This window comes from Paramisgurnus dabryanus, chromosome 7 (genome assembly GCF_030506205.2).
Source record: "Paramisgurnus dabryanus chromosome 7, PD_genome_1.1, whole genome shotgun sequence".
In the NCBI taxonomy this organism is placed as follows: Eukaryota; Metazoa; Chordata; class Actinopteri; order Cypriniformes; family Cobitidae; genus Paramisgurnus; species Paramisgurnus dabryanus.
This window is the reverse complement of record NC_133343.1, coordinates 19,352,959-19,370,497: the sequence shown is the minus strand read 5'-3', so window position 1 is coordinate 19,370,497 and position 17,539 is coordinate 19,352,959. Positions and strand designations below refer to the sequence as shown.

At 37.8% G+C, this 17,539-nt stretch overlaps 1 protein-coding gene across 3 annotated transcripts in view; it reads left to right on the top strand.

Annotated features, from left to right (window-relative positions):
- The window catches only part of wwc3 (WWC family member 3), a 50,273-nt gene that overhangs the window by 15,852 nt on the left and 16,882 nt on the right, over window positions 1-17,539 (top strand). For all 3 annotated transcript variants that reach the window (XM_065264645.2, XM_065264646.2, XM_065264644.2), the window contains exons 2-5: window positions 8,836-8,945; window positions 9,631-9,834; window positions 13,163-13,239; window positions 14,036-14,115. In XM_065264645.2, the coding sequence (XP_065120717.2) occupies window positions 8,836-8,945; window positions 9,631-9,834; window positions 13,163-13,239; window positions 14,036-14,115 (471 nt within the window). The remainder of the gene's footprint in view (window positions 1-8,835; window positions 8,946-9,630; window positions 9,835-13,162; window positions 13,240-14,035; window positions 14,116-17,539) is intronic.

Below are 17,539 nucleotides of genomic sequence, written 5' to 3'. Positions count from 1 at the left end.
CCAGGAGGCACTTTATTGCTACTGTATGGTCGACAGCATCAAAAGCTTTGGCAAAATCTGTTGTAACTAATGTGCACACTGAACCTGGTTCATCACAAGCTTTATACACAAAGTCCATCAGGCTAACTAAATTATGTGTTGTGGAATGGTTATGTCGACTACCAAACTGCATAGGATCTAAGTTTGGTGTGATGTCATTCACGATCCATTGCTCAATAAATTTTTCACAAATTTTTGACAGTTGAGATGTTAATGAGATTGGTCTTAGTTCCTCAATATTCGGAGGAGAAGATTTTGGTATGGGAACAACAATGGCCTCTTTCCATTGTGTGGGAACCACACCTTCTACAAGGGAGCTGTTAATAATGTCACAAATAGGGTTGCTGATTTCGCATGCAAACTCCTTTAATATTCTTGGGGGAATCATGTCAGGGCCAGGGGATTTGTGACAATTAAGGGAAGATAATTTTCTGTACACTTCCCATTCTGGAATGGTAGGCAAGGGTGGAGATGGAAGATAAGAAGGTAGGTCTGCATACTTAAGAGGCGGGAGAGATTGAGACACCTTGACCAACTTTGTGTTAATCACATTAGCAGTTGTTACAAAATCTTGGGGGTTAATTCCCGGGACTTGAATTCGATCCACCTTTTTCACAGATCCGCACATTGATTTGATTTCCCTGTGCCAAGCCCTCGGACTCCCTTTGATTGTACCTTCTACCCTTGATTTATAGTAGTATTTTTTTGCAGCATTTATTTCCTTTTGAACTTTGTTCCTGTAGAATTTTGATAAAGCGCTTGATTTCCCAGTCTTGAAAGCTTTTTGTCTCAGGCAGATTAAATGCTTAATTTTTGGAGTAATCCATGGTTTATCCGAGGGATACATTTTTACTGTCTTCGTAGGAAAATGACGGTCAATTTCAGGCATGATGGTACTATAAAAAGCATTAGCCTTTTCATTGGTACCTGTAGCTTCATTTACCTGCTGCCATGATTGAGTAGTAATCCATCTACCAAACTCATTCAAGCTAGACCCATGCATAGGTCGTATTACCTGCTTAATGCACTGAGGTGGTCTTACATGTACCTTAGGACTCCACAAGACACAATTATGATCTGAAGAGCTGACAGGGGGGAGGATTTCCGGTTTCTTGTACACTGATTTCATATTAGTGATAATCATATCAAGTATTGCATCACCTCTAGTGTTATTCTGGACAACCTGGCAAAATGTATTATCCAAACAGATGTCCTGGAATCTGAGATGATTAAAATCTCCAAGTATAATGAGACCAATATCAGGGTACTTTGTACAAAGCAGATCAGATGATGTTATTAAATGATCAATGAGTTCTTCTTGATATGATGATTGAGGTGGTGAATACACTACACACACAGCAATAGCGGATATGTGTCGTGGGAGCCTCGATGGTCTCACCTTTACCCACAGACATTCAAGGTGATCGGGAACACTAATACAGGTTAAAGGGTAAGATGGGACACTTTCTTTGATGTACAATGCAACTCCTCCACCTCGACGTGCGGTTCTACATTTAGAATATAAAGTGTATCCATCAATACCCAATAAATCCTCAGGCATGTGGGGGGTGAACCAGGTCTCAGAAATTGCAGCTATGTGAACGTCATTTTCCATCAAAATAGCTTGAAACTCATCAATCTTATTTACAAGAGATCTAGGGTTCGTCATTAAAAGAGTTGGAAGCATAGCATGATTAGTTGACTTTTTATGCTCTACTCTGACTTTTATCAAACTGGATTTGAGTGCATCTCTTTTTCTCAATCCAATCAAGCGTGATGTTTTGTTATCAAATCTTCTACCAACAATGGTCTTAATTTTGTGCAAAGTCTTCTTACCCCCTCTGCATCCTCTTTTCCTGACTGGTGTCTGTGCAAGTCCTTCGTTATATAAGAGCTTTCTTAGTTGAGGGCTTGGTGGGGGAGCTGATTGCTTAAGGCCTTTCAGGAAATCCATGGAATACTTAAATATGGGTTTCTTTTCTTCCATTTTTTAAAAGGATGTTCCAAACTGTTCCAGTTAAGAACGTAGGAAAACTAAGTTTCAGAAGCTCAAACGGATGGTTATCCTAAAAAAAGATTCTTATCAGATTGCAGGGAGCACATCTTGCTACCCAAACACATGAGGCAGCCATCTTGGGCGCCAGCGATCAGTGATCTCTCTGTACTTTACCAGGGTTACAGTCTCGGGTACGGTTTGCTTGATTTGGGGGCGGGGCATGCATGCCGAAATGCAATACATTAGCAGGGCCGGATTATCCATAGATGGGATTGGGCGAGTGCCCTGGGGCACCAGGCAGTGGGGGGCACCAAGTACTCGCGCATGTGTGGGCACCAGTGACAAAACTACGGAATGCGCAAACGGGTTTTAAATGCTCATTTGCATGACGCATATATAGTTTTATGTCACTCCTAAAATTTTCAGTCAGGGGTTACAGTGCTCCTAATAAAAAAAGTTAGTCTGGAGCCCTGAAATTTATATATATATATATATATATATATATATATATATATATATATATATATATATATACAAACTTTTTTGGGGGGAGGCACTTGAAATTTGGTCACCCTGGGGCACTTCACTGTGTTAATCTGGGCATGTACATTAGTTCACTGCAAAACACTCTGAAATGCGCAGCACAAATACATACAGCCCCTTGTCACCGCATCCCAAGCGATCCCAGATAACAGAGGTATGTTTGACATCATGCGTTATGCGGATCGATCGGTTTGTGAAATTAAAGCAGGACAAGAGTAATTGAAGAGCAGACTGCTCATAATATGTTTTTTAATCACCTCCGAATCCGTATGATGTAAGTGTGCCTAAGAGTGCTTTTGTATTTTGGGATTTTACTGAACTGGGCAATTTAATTCTATTTTGTTTATTTAAAGACCTCTGCATGGCTCAAAACTGGTGCTAAAAATGATTACAGTGTTTGTTCAACCAATCTGAGTGTATATCCGTAATGTTAGTGATAAATCCAGTGTGATTCACTGAGGTACCAAACGACTCCCAGTATTTGTGGGACCTTATCGTAGCTTGGCTTTTGGAATCTGCTTTCTTGTTTTTGAAAGCCATACAGAAAGAGGAAACTGACCCAAAGTTCCTGGTGAGAATGTGGGGTGGTCCCATTTCCTGTCAGAGGTCCGCGTCTCACATTATGTCCAGAGTTACAGTTATGGTGAGAATCTCAACTACATGGCCATGTTTTTCTTCTGTCCTTGGGAGAGTTCGATAAACTTAGCAGGAGACCTGCTGTAAAGCTGTAGTTTATGCTTCGGAAATGGACATAGTGCTTGTGTATGTGGGGTTTCCTGCTGAGTTGTATTGTGGGAAGCGAGTTGCCTGTGGTTGTGACTCTTGGTGTATGTTTGTAGGCCAGTAAGACCAGCCAATTAAAGCTGATGCTCTGAATCGTTTACAATCATTGTTAGTACAAATATTTATGTTTCCTTTTATATTGCTGTAGTTTAAAAATACACATTTTTGCTTTATACAAGCCTCTATGTGCATGTATAACAGCACAAGTAGTACAGCTTTCTCTCTGTATTGTCAAAATCATTTCTTTGGATTATAAAATGTTCTCACGTGACCTGGTGAACTTCTGAATAAAAAAGTCACTTATTTTGCTGTCTGTTGGACTTATTTTTTCCAAAGTTTTAACCAAAATTTTTCCCATATTTAATTACTAAAATGTGATAAATAACCAACACTGCCAGAAATCGTCTCAAACCTGCTTTCACACACATTGTGTCCATGTGCTTCCAAGGCAAATGTAAATTCCCCTCTAGATTTATTCCCATCTCAATCTGTTTGTTTGGATGTTTTTTCATGCTTCCTTGTGTTTGAAATCATAAAGCGGTGTTTACCTTCCTCAGTTCATTCTTGATTTTAGAGTTACAGAACAGAAGAAACAAATTCCTTTGAAATATGTAATATTTTTATTTTAAAATACTTTCTCCTATTCCAAAAGTGTGCAGCTGTTTATACAGTAGGTTGGTCTCATCAAGCCAGAAACATACACGCAGGTGCTTGGGCCTTTTGGACGATTCATTGCTAATTTAAGGCCAATCTAAACATACAAACTTTTTGCATTGGTATGAAGATAATATACTTCAGTACTTCAGGTGGTGACAGAATTACCCTGAAAAGTCTGTGCCATTTATTGTATAGCAACTGGTGTTGCTATAAACAGTATACATTTCTCCTTAACCACTAGTGTAGGTTTGGGTGAGATTACTTGTTTGTTCAAACAATGAAAAACGAATGAAATGGTAAAAGAAATCTATTAGATATGATTATAAGTGACGCTTGTGAAGATAATTATCAGTTGTACATTTGCTAATACAGGTTTAGGGATTTGAGCAAATGCCTGACCCGGAAAACTGAACTTCAGGACATAACTCATCCCACACTATGGGCTATTAACATGAATAACCGCAAAATTGTTGTTCACTCTACATCAAGTTGGCATCACGCTTGGACAGCTTTTTATTTTTAGGCAAGGGGGATGCTGATATATGGTGTATATTAATAACATTTTTTAAATTTAAACTGGAAAGTTTTTATGTGGTTTGGCTGTTTTTTTTTACATGACAACGATGTTTTGAGGTCCTAAAAATACAAACTGATTTCTAAAAACGCCTTTTTGTCTCTACAGTACGTAACCTTGAATCTGTGATAATGGAATCTGTGATTTCACCAAGTAGGATGTGATCCTGGATCAACACCATTGTTGGTCCTGGATCAACATTTTCATTATCCAATCAGATTGCAGGATTAGGAATAGTGTGTATGTTAGATTTAGGATTAGGATTGGGTTAGGGGCTTTTAAAAGTGCAGTGTGTAAATTTTAGCAGCATTTAGTGGTTGCGATTTGCAACCAATGGCTCAGTCCACTGCTCACCCGTCGCTTGTGAAACGCATAGAGAAGCTACGGTAGTCGCCACCGGAAAAACATGTCATCGTCAAAGACAACTTAGTAAAAAAAGTTTGGATTCTGTAGAAAAATGGCGACTTCCACGTAAGGGGACCCTCTGTGTATGTAGATAAAAACGTCTCATTCTAAGGTAATAAAAACATAACGGTTCATTAACAAAAGGTCTTTATACACCCCTGATAATATAGATTTGTATATTATTTAACATTTCTGTCAAGAGATCCTTCTAAAAATTACACACTGCACCTTTAAGAAATATTCCTCAAACTTTTATTTTACACATATTTAAGGGGTTAAAAATGGTTAGGGTTTGAATTGAGGGAAAGTTGGGGTATCTTTGATTAAAATGTTGATCCAGGATCACATCTTACTTGGTAAAATCACGGTGACATTTTTAGCGTTCCAACAAGTTTATAACATCTTGGCATTTTATAATCCAGGGTTACTTATAAGTAATAACTTCTACCTCATCGTCCGTCATCGTCCGTCACCGTCCTCACCGTCCGTCTAAACATGACTGCTCCAAATGCTTAATTTTTTAACTATATGTTAACGTCGCCTAAAGGGGAAAGACCGTCATCTCTAAAGCTCTTTGTCACGATTCTTTTAAAAGCATCCATAAAAAGTTTTTATAATAATGTAGAAAAATTTTGTTTTTTTCTTTTATGTTAAAAATAATTTTGTCTTGTGACAACCTTAAAGGTTTGCTGAGGCCCCAAATTTAGAACCATTTCTTTTTTTTTGGGACGGATCGGATTCTGACATAGAGTTTGGTTTTTAGTACAGTATGTACTAATGTTCGAATCCTCTCAAACAATATTTTATAACTCTGCTACTCATCTTCTTGATAACTGCTCTCCGGGCTTCATTCCAGGGTTGGCATAGTAAGGTTTTGATTGAAGAAGAGAGATTTTTAAAATTTTATGATGGCTGCCAAAGCGCGTTGTTTGTTGTTGTATCTTAGCAATATATTTGTATTGAAGCCAGTATGTTCATCAAACGCCTTTTGTCTATCTGTTTGTTTAAGAAACTGACAAGTGTGTACCTTAGCTCCTCTAATGTCTTTGTATTTATTTTACTTATTGATCTCAGTTTTTAAAGAATTACGGTAAAGATCGTTTTTGTTTTTTCATTTTAAACATCTAATGTATAAATCCTTTGTTTCTCGCTTTTTGTAACTGATATAGGCATCAAATACATACGAACTCTGAAAGGCTTTCAGAAAAAACTGGTTTTACACACTTATGTAGCTGAACGGAATGCATTGCACGAATGCCATATGTGGAGTGGTTGAATGGGGCTGAAATGCTCTTCTGCTATATGATGGAGATTATCGTACACATTCCTGGCAACAATTTCATCCTTTTTATTGTGTTCAGAAATGTAAGAATATAAATGTATGTCTTGATGTTTCTTGGATTGCATTAAATATGTGAGCGTTTGCATCATCGTGGTGACGTCAGTGGGATTTTGAGGCAATTGCAAAGTAATTTCACTGCTTAAAAATACCTTTTAGCTTACAAGTAGGTCATTCTTGTGTAAAGTTCACATTGGACTGCTGTCAGACGGCTATTCAGGTTGTCTGTGTTTGTTTTCATTTTTCTTAATTGCACAAGTGAAGTCCAGAACAGCGAGTTATTTGTGCAGTTTATTTATTTGAATACTTTCGTCCACCTTGTAGCTTTTTGGACAAAGCAGGGTTATTGTGACGGTGTCAAAACTGTCATGGTTGTAATTTACAGAAAATGTCACATAATCAGACATCTTACGCACAGACCTATGACTAAATGTCTGATGCATAAGGCACACAAAACTGGAACACTCCAGGATTGTTGAAGTTGTCATCTGGTGGGTTGAAACTTTAAAGGGGACATATCACATGAGTACATATGTGAGGTTTTAGCTCAAAATACCATATAATTTATTATAACACGTTAAAATTACTACTTTGTAGGTGTGAGCAAATATGTTGTTTTTTGGGTGTGGCCTATAAAGTGCAAATCAGTTTTCTGCACTAAATGGCAGTGCCGTGGTCAGATTATGGGGTGATATTATCCCCTTCTGACATCACAAGGGGAGCCACATCTCAATGACCTATTTCTTCATCTGCTTACAGGGAATTGTTTACCAAAACTAAGTTACCGGGTTGTTCTTTTTCACATTTTCTAGGTTGCTACAAGCACTGGGGACCCAAATATAGCACTAATACATGGAAAAAGTCAGATTTTCATGATATGTCCCCTTTTAAAGGATTAACGGAAAACACTTGTCACCTTATTTAAAAGTCTTCCTAGAAACAAACCGAACTGTAATTGGTTGCTTTACATTGAAGTCAGCCTCTTCAGAAGCCCTCGGCCGATGAAATCTGCTTCAGAAATCTCCAAACCTTCAGATTCATGACATTCCTCAATCCACTCCTGTTTTTTTTTATATATCTGAACATGATTCTGAACTGTAGCACATTCATTTAAAGTTTCACAGGGCACAGAAATGTACCTAATGTCACCTAATGTCAGTAATGTAGTGATGATAAGCTAAACTGAGACCAAGAGACATGGCTAGGCTGAATCAAGATCAGACCAGCTCTCCTCAAATTCATCTGAGAGATGCACCCGCCTTAACCCTTAAAAGTCATAATAAAGTTATTATAATTTTAGGTCAGGGGTGAATTGCAGAAGTCAATTTTTAGGGAGTCATTTAATGTATGAGTCACAGAATCATCTGAGACCAAGACTATTTTTAAGTATTACAATACTAGTTGTTAGAATATTAAGTGAAATCACGAGACATTTCCGACTGAAATCTGACTGAAGACCTTTTTTGGATTTAAAGGAATTTTGGCAAACCGTTTGCAGCTTCCCTTGAATTCTTTTCCTAACCCTGCTGTTATCTGACACAGTCAGAGAGGGTCAGAAGCACACAGGTCCACCTCAGGGCAAACAGGGGTTAAGTGTTTAGCTCAAGGGCATAGCGACAGAGGGATTTGAACCTGGTATCCTCCTGTGCATGCTTTTGAATAGCTACTGATATGCCATCAACATAAGTAGCAAAGCTTGGTTGGTAAAAATACATTTTTGTCATTTAAATGAATCACACCAATATGGTAAGATCATCCATATACTGTAGATTGGCTTCGTACAAAAGTATATACTATGGTGTATACCTAGTAATACTTTTGGTAATCATTCAGTACTATCGTATTACCACCAAAGAACATTTTGTAAGACCCGGCCGTCACTTTTATATAAGCAATGGTAATTCAGTGCTTTATAAAGTAAACTAACTTCATAATAACGCCAAAAATTCACATAGATACGGAGCTAGTCTGTGAGTTATTTGAAGAATGTGATTCGCTTTAGAGCTAAAGTTGTGTTGTGGTGCATTAAATGTGTAAAAAGTGATTTGTGCAGAGTATCCCGTGTCCTGCTGGTGTCTGTGGGCTGTGGGGCAGGCCTGCTTTCTGCTGTGTGGAATGTGTTTATGGACTGTCTCTTCCTGCAGTGCCTATATTACACACATTTTTGACCCGGGGTGAAGAGATCAGTAGCTGTTGACTGACTGAACACACATTCATTAAAAATCTTAAGGAATGTTCCAGATTCTTAAAATGTCTGCATGGCCTTGATCGCCTTATCTTTGATCCACATATTCATTTTTTTGACATTTTTTTTGTAAATGGCTTTATTACATTAAAAATAATAAAAGCTGCTTAGCAAACATTCAAACACTAAGTTGTTTTTTGTAAAGCACTTGCTGGTAAGGGACAGTTGTGCGAAATATCCTTGTACAACAGTTATGTTTTCATTTTTTTTTTTTTACTATTATGTTCATTCTGGCATTCTTTGACTTCCTGTAGGATTACCAAGCCCCTGACCTTTGCAGACTGTGTGGGGGATGAGCTTCCTTTGGGCTGGGAGGTGGTGTATGATCAGCAGGTGGGCGTCTACTACATCGACCACATCAATAGTAAGTTCAGTTCCGTCTTTAAAACAACATATTTTATGCAGCTGGTCCAGGAGCAGATCTGTTTTGTTTTGTAGATCCCATCATTTATAACACTAGCGTTTTGGTAATGATGTAAGTGATGAAGTAAGATCTGATGTAAGTGATTAAAAAAATGTTGTCAATATCTGTTAACCATATATGTGGGTTGCTGTGTTAATGATGTAAGCATTAGCATGATGGCATCTTCAGTGGATACATAATAGGAAACGTATGCCTCTGTTTTATATTTTACATGTTCACTGATGGTTGTACACTGTTGTGCAAACTTTGTTTTAAATACCTATTGCGTTCTTACAATAAAAAACCAATGTGATCTTTCAGACCCCCAAAATTTACTTTTTTTGGACTTTTGACTCAAATTAAATTAAACAGTTTTAATGTTGTTATACCAAAAGTCAGATTTTTGCTGCTTGCATAAATCAAAGCTACAGTGCATTTCACTGCTGGTACTGTAGAAAATATAAAAGCGATCAAGATATATAAAAAACTAACATTCTCATAGTGTAATACAGGTTTCCTGAACTCTTACCACATAATTATAATAGTTGTTTATTTGTGTGCCTTTTTAAACCTCTTTTCATATAATTTTTTGTAAGTATTGTTGGTTAGTTTTAACACTGTGGGATGATGTTTTTTTCTCCCTCAGAGACAACCCAGATAGAGAATCCTCGGACACAATGGCGCCAAGAGCAGGAGCGCATGTTAAAGGAATATCTGGTAGTGGCACAGGAAGCTCTCAATGCCAAGAAAGAGATGTATCAGATCAAACAGCAAAGACTAGAGCTGGCCCAGCAAGAGATGCAGCTCTTCAACCAGCTTACCCAGGATGATAACCGATCCATCACCAGCTGTGAGATACACATGCACCTCCCTCTTTCTTTTACTAACTTTAAGTGGCCAGTTTGAAGGCTTCTTATTCATACCATATGTAATATGTACCAGTATGTACCTCACTAATGTGCAATGTTTAGGTACAAATGTACTTACTGAAAAGTTATGGCCACAGTGACAGCTTTTGTACCTTTTATTCTGATAGATAAGTTATAAGAGTCTAGCAACTAGTCAGACCATTAAACAAACAGGAACCGGAAGTAAAGTTCCGCCGAAGCAAAGTTACTTTAACGTTAACTTTACTTTTTGCATAAACTTTACTACAAATTTTTAATAATCTTATTTAAAGGCGGGGTGCATGATTTTTGAAAAACAGTTTGGAAAAGGGAGTCAGGCCGAGTACCAAAACACACTTGTATGCAGTCAGCAGTAAGGGGCGGGCTACTAACCTACATCTTGCCTGGGTTGCGTATGTGTGGTCTGTCAAAAGAAGGTCCAGATTCTATTAGGGTATGGGGCATGTTTGTTTAGGTGATTTCAAATATCAACAATGGCTTTCAGAGATCTTGCACTCTGCCTTTAATAACCTTAGTAGTATTTGAAAATATATGAAGAGTTTGGTTCCAAAACGCAATAAATCCATTTTGACAAATTTCGGTAAAAACATGTTTTCTATACCAAGAAAGTGACAAGATGAAAACCACTATTTTCTGTTACAAACTTTCACATAGCATCTTTAGGTTACAAAAACATAAAAAATTCAAATCCATAACTTGATTTTCAAAGATTTATTATAAAAACGAATTCTTTTTTCCACAAAATGCAAGTTTTTTGTCAAAATTCTAAAAATCACAGCGATGAGCTGTGATTTTCGTTGACTTTGAGTAAAATTATGGAAAGTTTTTCATAAGATCCCCTGGGGTCAATGTGTTAGGACCGGGTGTGCCTCATAAGCCTTGAAAAGTGAAGCCTCTGGCTCTTTGATCGCCCCCCGGTGGCTGGCTGCAGTACAAGCCATAAACCCCGCCCTCTCCATTGAAACGAATGGGACTCTGCTCTAAATAAAAAAATTATTTACACTTCCAATAAAAGTTTCCGAAAGATGGTTTTGGTCCTTTCAAGTAGTTGTTATCACGCTGATATATGTTAAATTGTTAATTTTTGTGATAAGTTTCATTTTAGCTAGTAATTTTATGCTATAGAAACGGGGCGTGTCGTTATGATTGGCGAAGTTGAATTGGTCGCGCAAGCGTTTGGGCGGAAGTTTGATACTGCGGCTCCGCCTCTGGCTCCACGGACGATTCCTTCTGCGCATGCCTTGGCTCCAAACTGACGTTTTTACGTAACATGGCGGCGACCGTGGTCGGACATTTTTGGCTTCAATTCATTACAATGGTGGGAGGCGACGTCGCGTCATCCATTTTTTTTAACAGTCTATGGTTAGGACGAGAGAAGCTAGATGCTGTCGGGAGAACAAGCGATCGTCTCCCGAGTAAGCCTTTAGATGTTGATGGCTTACGTTTCTTTCCCCTCACAGAAAACCACAGGTTTATCATGCTATTAAAGTATTATTTCATTTTTTGTTTGTTTGTTGATCAAGAAGTACAAAGTAGATAAGGAAAACTAGGACTCTGTGTACTCAACGCGGCGCCATTGTTTGTTTACATTGCGTGGAATGGTGCGCTGTAATTTGTGGAGTGGATTTATTGCATTCTGTAAAAAAGGAGGAGTGGCATTTATTGTGTTTTGGGGAAAAAGGGAGAAAAGATGACAGAATAACATGGCGGATATTGGATTTTGCGTAAAATTAAGAATTTACTTTTAAATACTGACCTGATATAATACTGATTTTGGCAATAACTCATTTTTTTCAAAAATGGCGTTTATTGCGTTTTGGAACCAAACTCTTTATATGCTAACTTTGTTAAATGTATGCTCCAAACAAGAAAAAAATATTATGGGGAAAAATAATGAAAAATAATTCAACTGAAGCTTTGTACTATGACATAATGATCAATTTATTATATTGATTGAGTAAATTTGGATTATAAAGTTGTTTAGTTGATTTAGCTTGAAGAAGAGTGATTGGGAATTGACGATTTTGCAACGCAAAGATCACACGCTGCTGATTCAGCAATCTACAGCTGTGCCAGTCTATTAGTCATATTGTGTGAGGTTTCAATGAAGTCATTATTACTCTAGGCTTGGTTCGTTGTCACTCATTGGCTGAAATCTGTTTCTTTCCTCACCCATAAATCCGTGCACTCCTCCCTTCCTCTCCCAGCACACCTTCTCCTCCCCTTCCTACCACCATTCAGCAGATTTGCTTTCGCTTCCTGTATTTTACTGAAACACCTCTTTGAATTCATTCAGACCTGTCCCTTAAAAATAACTGTTATGGATTCATAGGGATTTTCTCGACATGGTACTGTAAAATACTATGGATTTTTGTAAACAACAGAATCAAAATTATTTTTCAAAAGTGTCAGAGTATAACATTTATGAAAAAAAAATCTCCATGTGTCAGCTTAGGTTTACATCGGGTACTATAGTTTCTTCCCACAGTCCAAAGACATGCAGATTAGGTAAATTGGAGATGCCAAATTGTCCCTCACCAACTTGTGTATAGATTAGACTAAAGCCCGATTTATAGTCGTGCGTAGGTTCTGTGCCGTAGCTATGTAGCCTGACGCACACCTCGCAAAAATTTTAACAGGACCGCAAGCGCTATGATTGGTCCACCAGAATCCATCGGTCCATCCACCTCCCATCAGGTAAAAAAACTGCTTCATAGGTATTTCCGTTTGTGACGGTGAAAACAAAGATGAACCAAGTTGAAGAGTGATTTAACTCAAACTGCTACAAAAGTCGCTGTTTATTTCCTTCCATCATTGCTGGTCTTCTCAAATCATACACAACAAGTTGCTGTTTCTTCTTCGTTTGTTGGTTAACTTGCCAAGCTTCTTCTTCTCTGACGGTCACGCTGCTACTGTGGTTACACGCGTGGGTACTGCCTACCAGCGGTCTGCGCGCGTGTTTGCACGTCAACGCGGACGACGACGCAAAAGTATAAATGAAAACCGACGCCGAACCTACGCCGTCGTGGCTACGCCGTAGGACCTACGCACGACTATAACGAGCCCTTAACTGTTTATAGATAAACCGGTTCTTGCCATGAATATAGCCATAGATGCTGAAATGGTGTAAAAAAATACATTTAAATAAATAAATAAATAAATAATCTTTTGCTGGATAGAACAGCTGGATCATAGTTATAAATTAAATTTTATGTGCCTGTCTCTCAGTTTTCCATAATTTTTAAAATCTCTTGTTTTTCTCTCACATAGCTCATTCTGGTTCCTCTTCAAATGCAAAATATGACCCTGACCAAATCAAAGCGGAAATCGCCTGTAGGCGTGAGCGGGTAAGTTATTATCCTCTGAGAACAATGCTTCATACGTCAGGCCCTCATGTGCTGGGTTGATTTTGCGTTTGTATGTGTTTGGGGGGCAACTTTAGTAACAAGAGGCCTAGGTTTGGGTTTTCTCTATTAGAGAGTTCACCGAATCGCTCTTGATTTTTGCTGTGCTACAGGAAGAGGTATTGTGATAGGATCACTGGCCTGTGTATGAAGACTTGCACTTGGCCACTTTGACGGTCACAAATAACGCTTTTAACATAAAAAAGCAAACAAAAATGTATAAAGTACTTTGAGTTGTTTTGTATAATGTTGACACCTATATTATGTCATATTTTCTCTACTCTCTAAAAAAATGCTTGGTTATTTTTTTTTTATTTAACCTATACTGGCTTGTTTTAATTATATTATACAAATTTTCTGGGTTAATCTAACCCAACAGCTGGGTTTGTACCTTTTTCACCCAACGCTGGGTTGGAAAAAACCCAGCATATTTTAATGTGTATGGTGACCTAGCACTTACTGTAAAATGCTCTTATTTCTGGGTGTAGATTACTGCAGTATGGGTGTTCATATTTGGGTGGTTTAACTTTATATTGAATGACCCTACATTCCTCGGTTGTGGTTTTGGGAGGACTGTATGTGTGTTCAAGGTTTTTTTAAGTTTCTGTGTGTGTGCTGGGCGGGTCGGGAAACATTAGGCATGTCTCTCTGATGATGACTCAACTTTTTTGCAGTGATGTGTCTGAGGGAATCCCACTATGTGTTTTAAGGTCTATTGACCTGTCTCTTGTGTCCACAGCTCTCCAGACTCAAACAGGAGCTGGCTCAGATGAGACAGGAGCTGCAATACAAGGAAATGGGAGTGGAGACACTACAGGAGTGAGTTAAACTCAACCCTTCCTCATATACAAAATCCCTAACTCAGATCGCCACATATAATCTCTTTTCTTTTGTGGAACACCAAGGTTTGGCATAATGTACTGTATGCATTAGGTGCTCTCTCTTATATAATTAAAGTGGATGAGTACCAAAGTTGCCAAACAGACAAACAGAACCTTTGATAGTCTTCTATGTTTACTGTAAGCACACTATTATACCTAACCGGACCAACCGTGCCTGGGCGCGATTGTCCCCCCTTCCTTATTGTTCCACAGAAGGAGTATAAGGATGATTTTCCTTTTCAATTTAGCTTGTGACCTTCACGGTTTGTGCTAAAAGCATAAACAATACTCCAGCTTATGTAGGAGAAATGTGCAACAAAAATAGTGACTAAATAGTCCACAACAGTCACTGGGGCAGTATCCTTTCAAAAAGTACACATTTGCATCTAAACAGTTCATATAAGTAGAAAGAGTTTCGGGCCACTACTGTGAAGGCACCGTCACCTCTGCTCTTTAATCTTGCATTATGGGAGACTAAAAGTAGTTGCCCAGCAGACCCGAGTGCTCTGGATGGAGCACAGGACTGTTACAGATCTGAAAGATATTTAGGAGCAATGTTATTTATTGATTTTAAAACTAAATCTAAGATCTTAATATAAATTCTGAAATGAACGGGCAACAAGTGAAGGGAAGCCAATATACTGTAGGTGTTTTCACTTGTGTGTCCCCGCTACTAAGCGTGCAGTCTTATTTTGTACCCACTGCAAACGGGTTGGAGATGCCTCACCAATGCCTACATAAAGGCTATTACAGTAGTCCAGGTGGGATGATATAAAAGCATGAATGATAATTGCCTTAGCTTATAAAAACTCGATTTAACTACCAAATTAATATGTTTGTTTAGTTTAAAGTCACCATCCATTTAAACACCCAGGTTTTTTTACAATGGGCTTCACATACGACTTTAAGTCACCGGTATTAATTGTACCACCAGGTTGAAACAAAATTATTTCAGTTTTTTCTTCATTTAACTTTAAGAAATTGGAGGCCATCCAGACTTTTATATCCTTAAGACATCTCAACAAAGGTGACACTGAATTTGCATTTTTTTCAAAGGCAGATAGAGTTGCGTGTAGTCTGCATATCAGGGAAAAAAGTGCCATGTTTCTTAAAAATAGACCCGAAAAGTATTATATAAATAAAGATAAAGGGCCCACTGGTAATACTGGTACCAAAGAGTGCATAACTGTACCTAAATTGTACATATTGGGATCTTTATAAAGGGTACTGCCCCAGTGACCATTTTTTCTGACAATACACAATTTTTTAAGTGATCTAACAAGTTTTACTTGGTGTAGAGGAATTCAATAAGCTTTAAAAGGGCTTATCTAGATATCTAGAGAGCAGAATATATTTGTCTGTTGTTTATTGTAACATTATACAAACCAAGAGCAAGTAAGCACTAGTCACATTGTCTTCATACACTACAAAATACGAATTTATTATTTCTCGTAGAGTTTCTATTTTTTATCTTTTCGTCCCCTTCTCTTTTTGTGATTCTTCATCATCGTACCTCACCATTTTAAAAACTTTCTTCAGATTGTTTTCCTGCTTGTTTTTTTCCTGTTTTCCATTTTGCTTATCGCTATTTGTACGTATATGGGAATGTGAATTTATTGAGTCTCTACGAAACTTTAGTTTCTTGAATGTGCTCAGCAAGCACACATCAAAGGAGACTCTGCATATGATGTCAGGTAGAATTTGCACATTGACAGAAAGTGGATCGATTTCTATTTTTAAACTTGAGACAGAACTCTAAAACTGTGTAGTTATATTTCGTTTAATACTTAGTTTTAATAACGCAGATGGATGTAGTATGTTTGCACTAAACATACCGTAAGTTGAAATTACAAAATGAGGTACAGCTTTAACAAAAACAAATCTAAAAAAATATTACTTGGCATGGTTTCAAATATAGCAACAAAGTAAAAACTGTACGTAAATCAGATTTAAGTCAGTGTTTGTTATGATCTCCATCACAGAGTGATTGTGACACTAATAACCAAACTCATCCAGTCTCTCTGATCAGCTTTAAAAGTCTAAAACGGTATTCGCAAACTATTTACCTTGTATTTGTGGGTTAAACTGGATATTCAATGAGAAGAAGTATTGGAATTTGACCGTCAGCAATTGATATTCGGTAGGAGGGGTTAAAAGTAAGAGGAACTGGTGACATTAGTTATAAAGACATTTTAGAGGCAGAGCAAGCTATTGCATTTTAATGAAAGGTTACTAAGACAAGTGTTTCCGTAAAAATCTTTTGTTTTTGATTTCATACTATTTTATGTGACTTTCCCAAAGCCATTAATATACTATATTATAGGTCTACAGTATACTGTGACATAAAAGTCCTTATAGTTATAGCTCGCTTAAGCGTTCCAGGGTAATTTCAACCCTAATTTCACTATTTTTTCAGTTCAGTGGAGCAGCAAACAAACAGTAACTAGATACCAAACTCTAAAGTTAAAAACCTGCTCCCAAATGAAAGTGTTCTGATTGAGCATACCGTTCTCATACTATTTTTAGTTTATGTTAAGAATTTGTATCAGGTGCAGTTACTGTTTGCTAGCTTAGTTTTCTTTTGATCAGTTTTTTAAAGTCATTCGGGAATGTGTGTGGGGATTTAACATGAACTCCCACCTTTTTGTGTGTCTGGAAAAGGAGACTCCACCTCAGGAAGAGGATGCACCAGTTGACCGTGGGTTGCCAAGGCAGGAAGAGTTCGGTAGGGAGGGGGGAGAGAAAGTTATAGAGAGAGGTGGGGTGGGAAGAGATGAGGAGGGGGCAAAAAGTGCTTGAAAGCATTTTGAAAAACACAGAGATATCTGGCAGCAAATTCCTCCATGCTTCCTGCATCCCAGTCAGGGCTCTTATCTCTTAGATAGAACACAACTCTGCTTGCTCCCAGAATAGTAAGAATAACTCTTTACTCCGTGCTCTAAGAAAATGGGAGCTCCTTTTTGAAGTATCTGAGCCTGGGGTATTGTTGGTTTTTAAATAAAAATAGGCTGGAAGAAGAATTGTTTATCTTTGTGTTGTACAAATCACACACAATCATACATCTCACCATCATTCCAGAAAACAGACATTTAAAATTCCCTTTAGTACTACAGTGAAAGATTAATTTGCACCGATGTCTAAACGGTAATCCCGAAATACGCTTTTGCAGCTAACAGGGCTGGGGGTCAGGTGGCTTTGGGAGTTTAAATAAACGGTGTATAAATGTTGCATGTAAATCTCAAACTCTTTCTCAAAATGCTTTGCCATTAAGATTTTTTATCCAAGTGAAAGTTAAGATTTGTTGATAAATTGTACATGGCTAGTTTAAAGGGACAGTAGGGTTTTTAGTGTTTTATTAATTA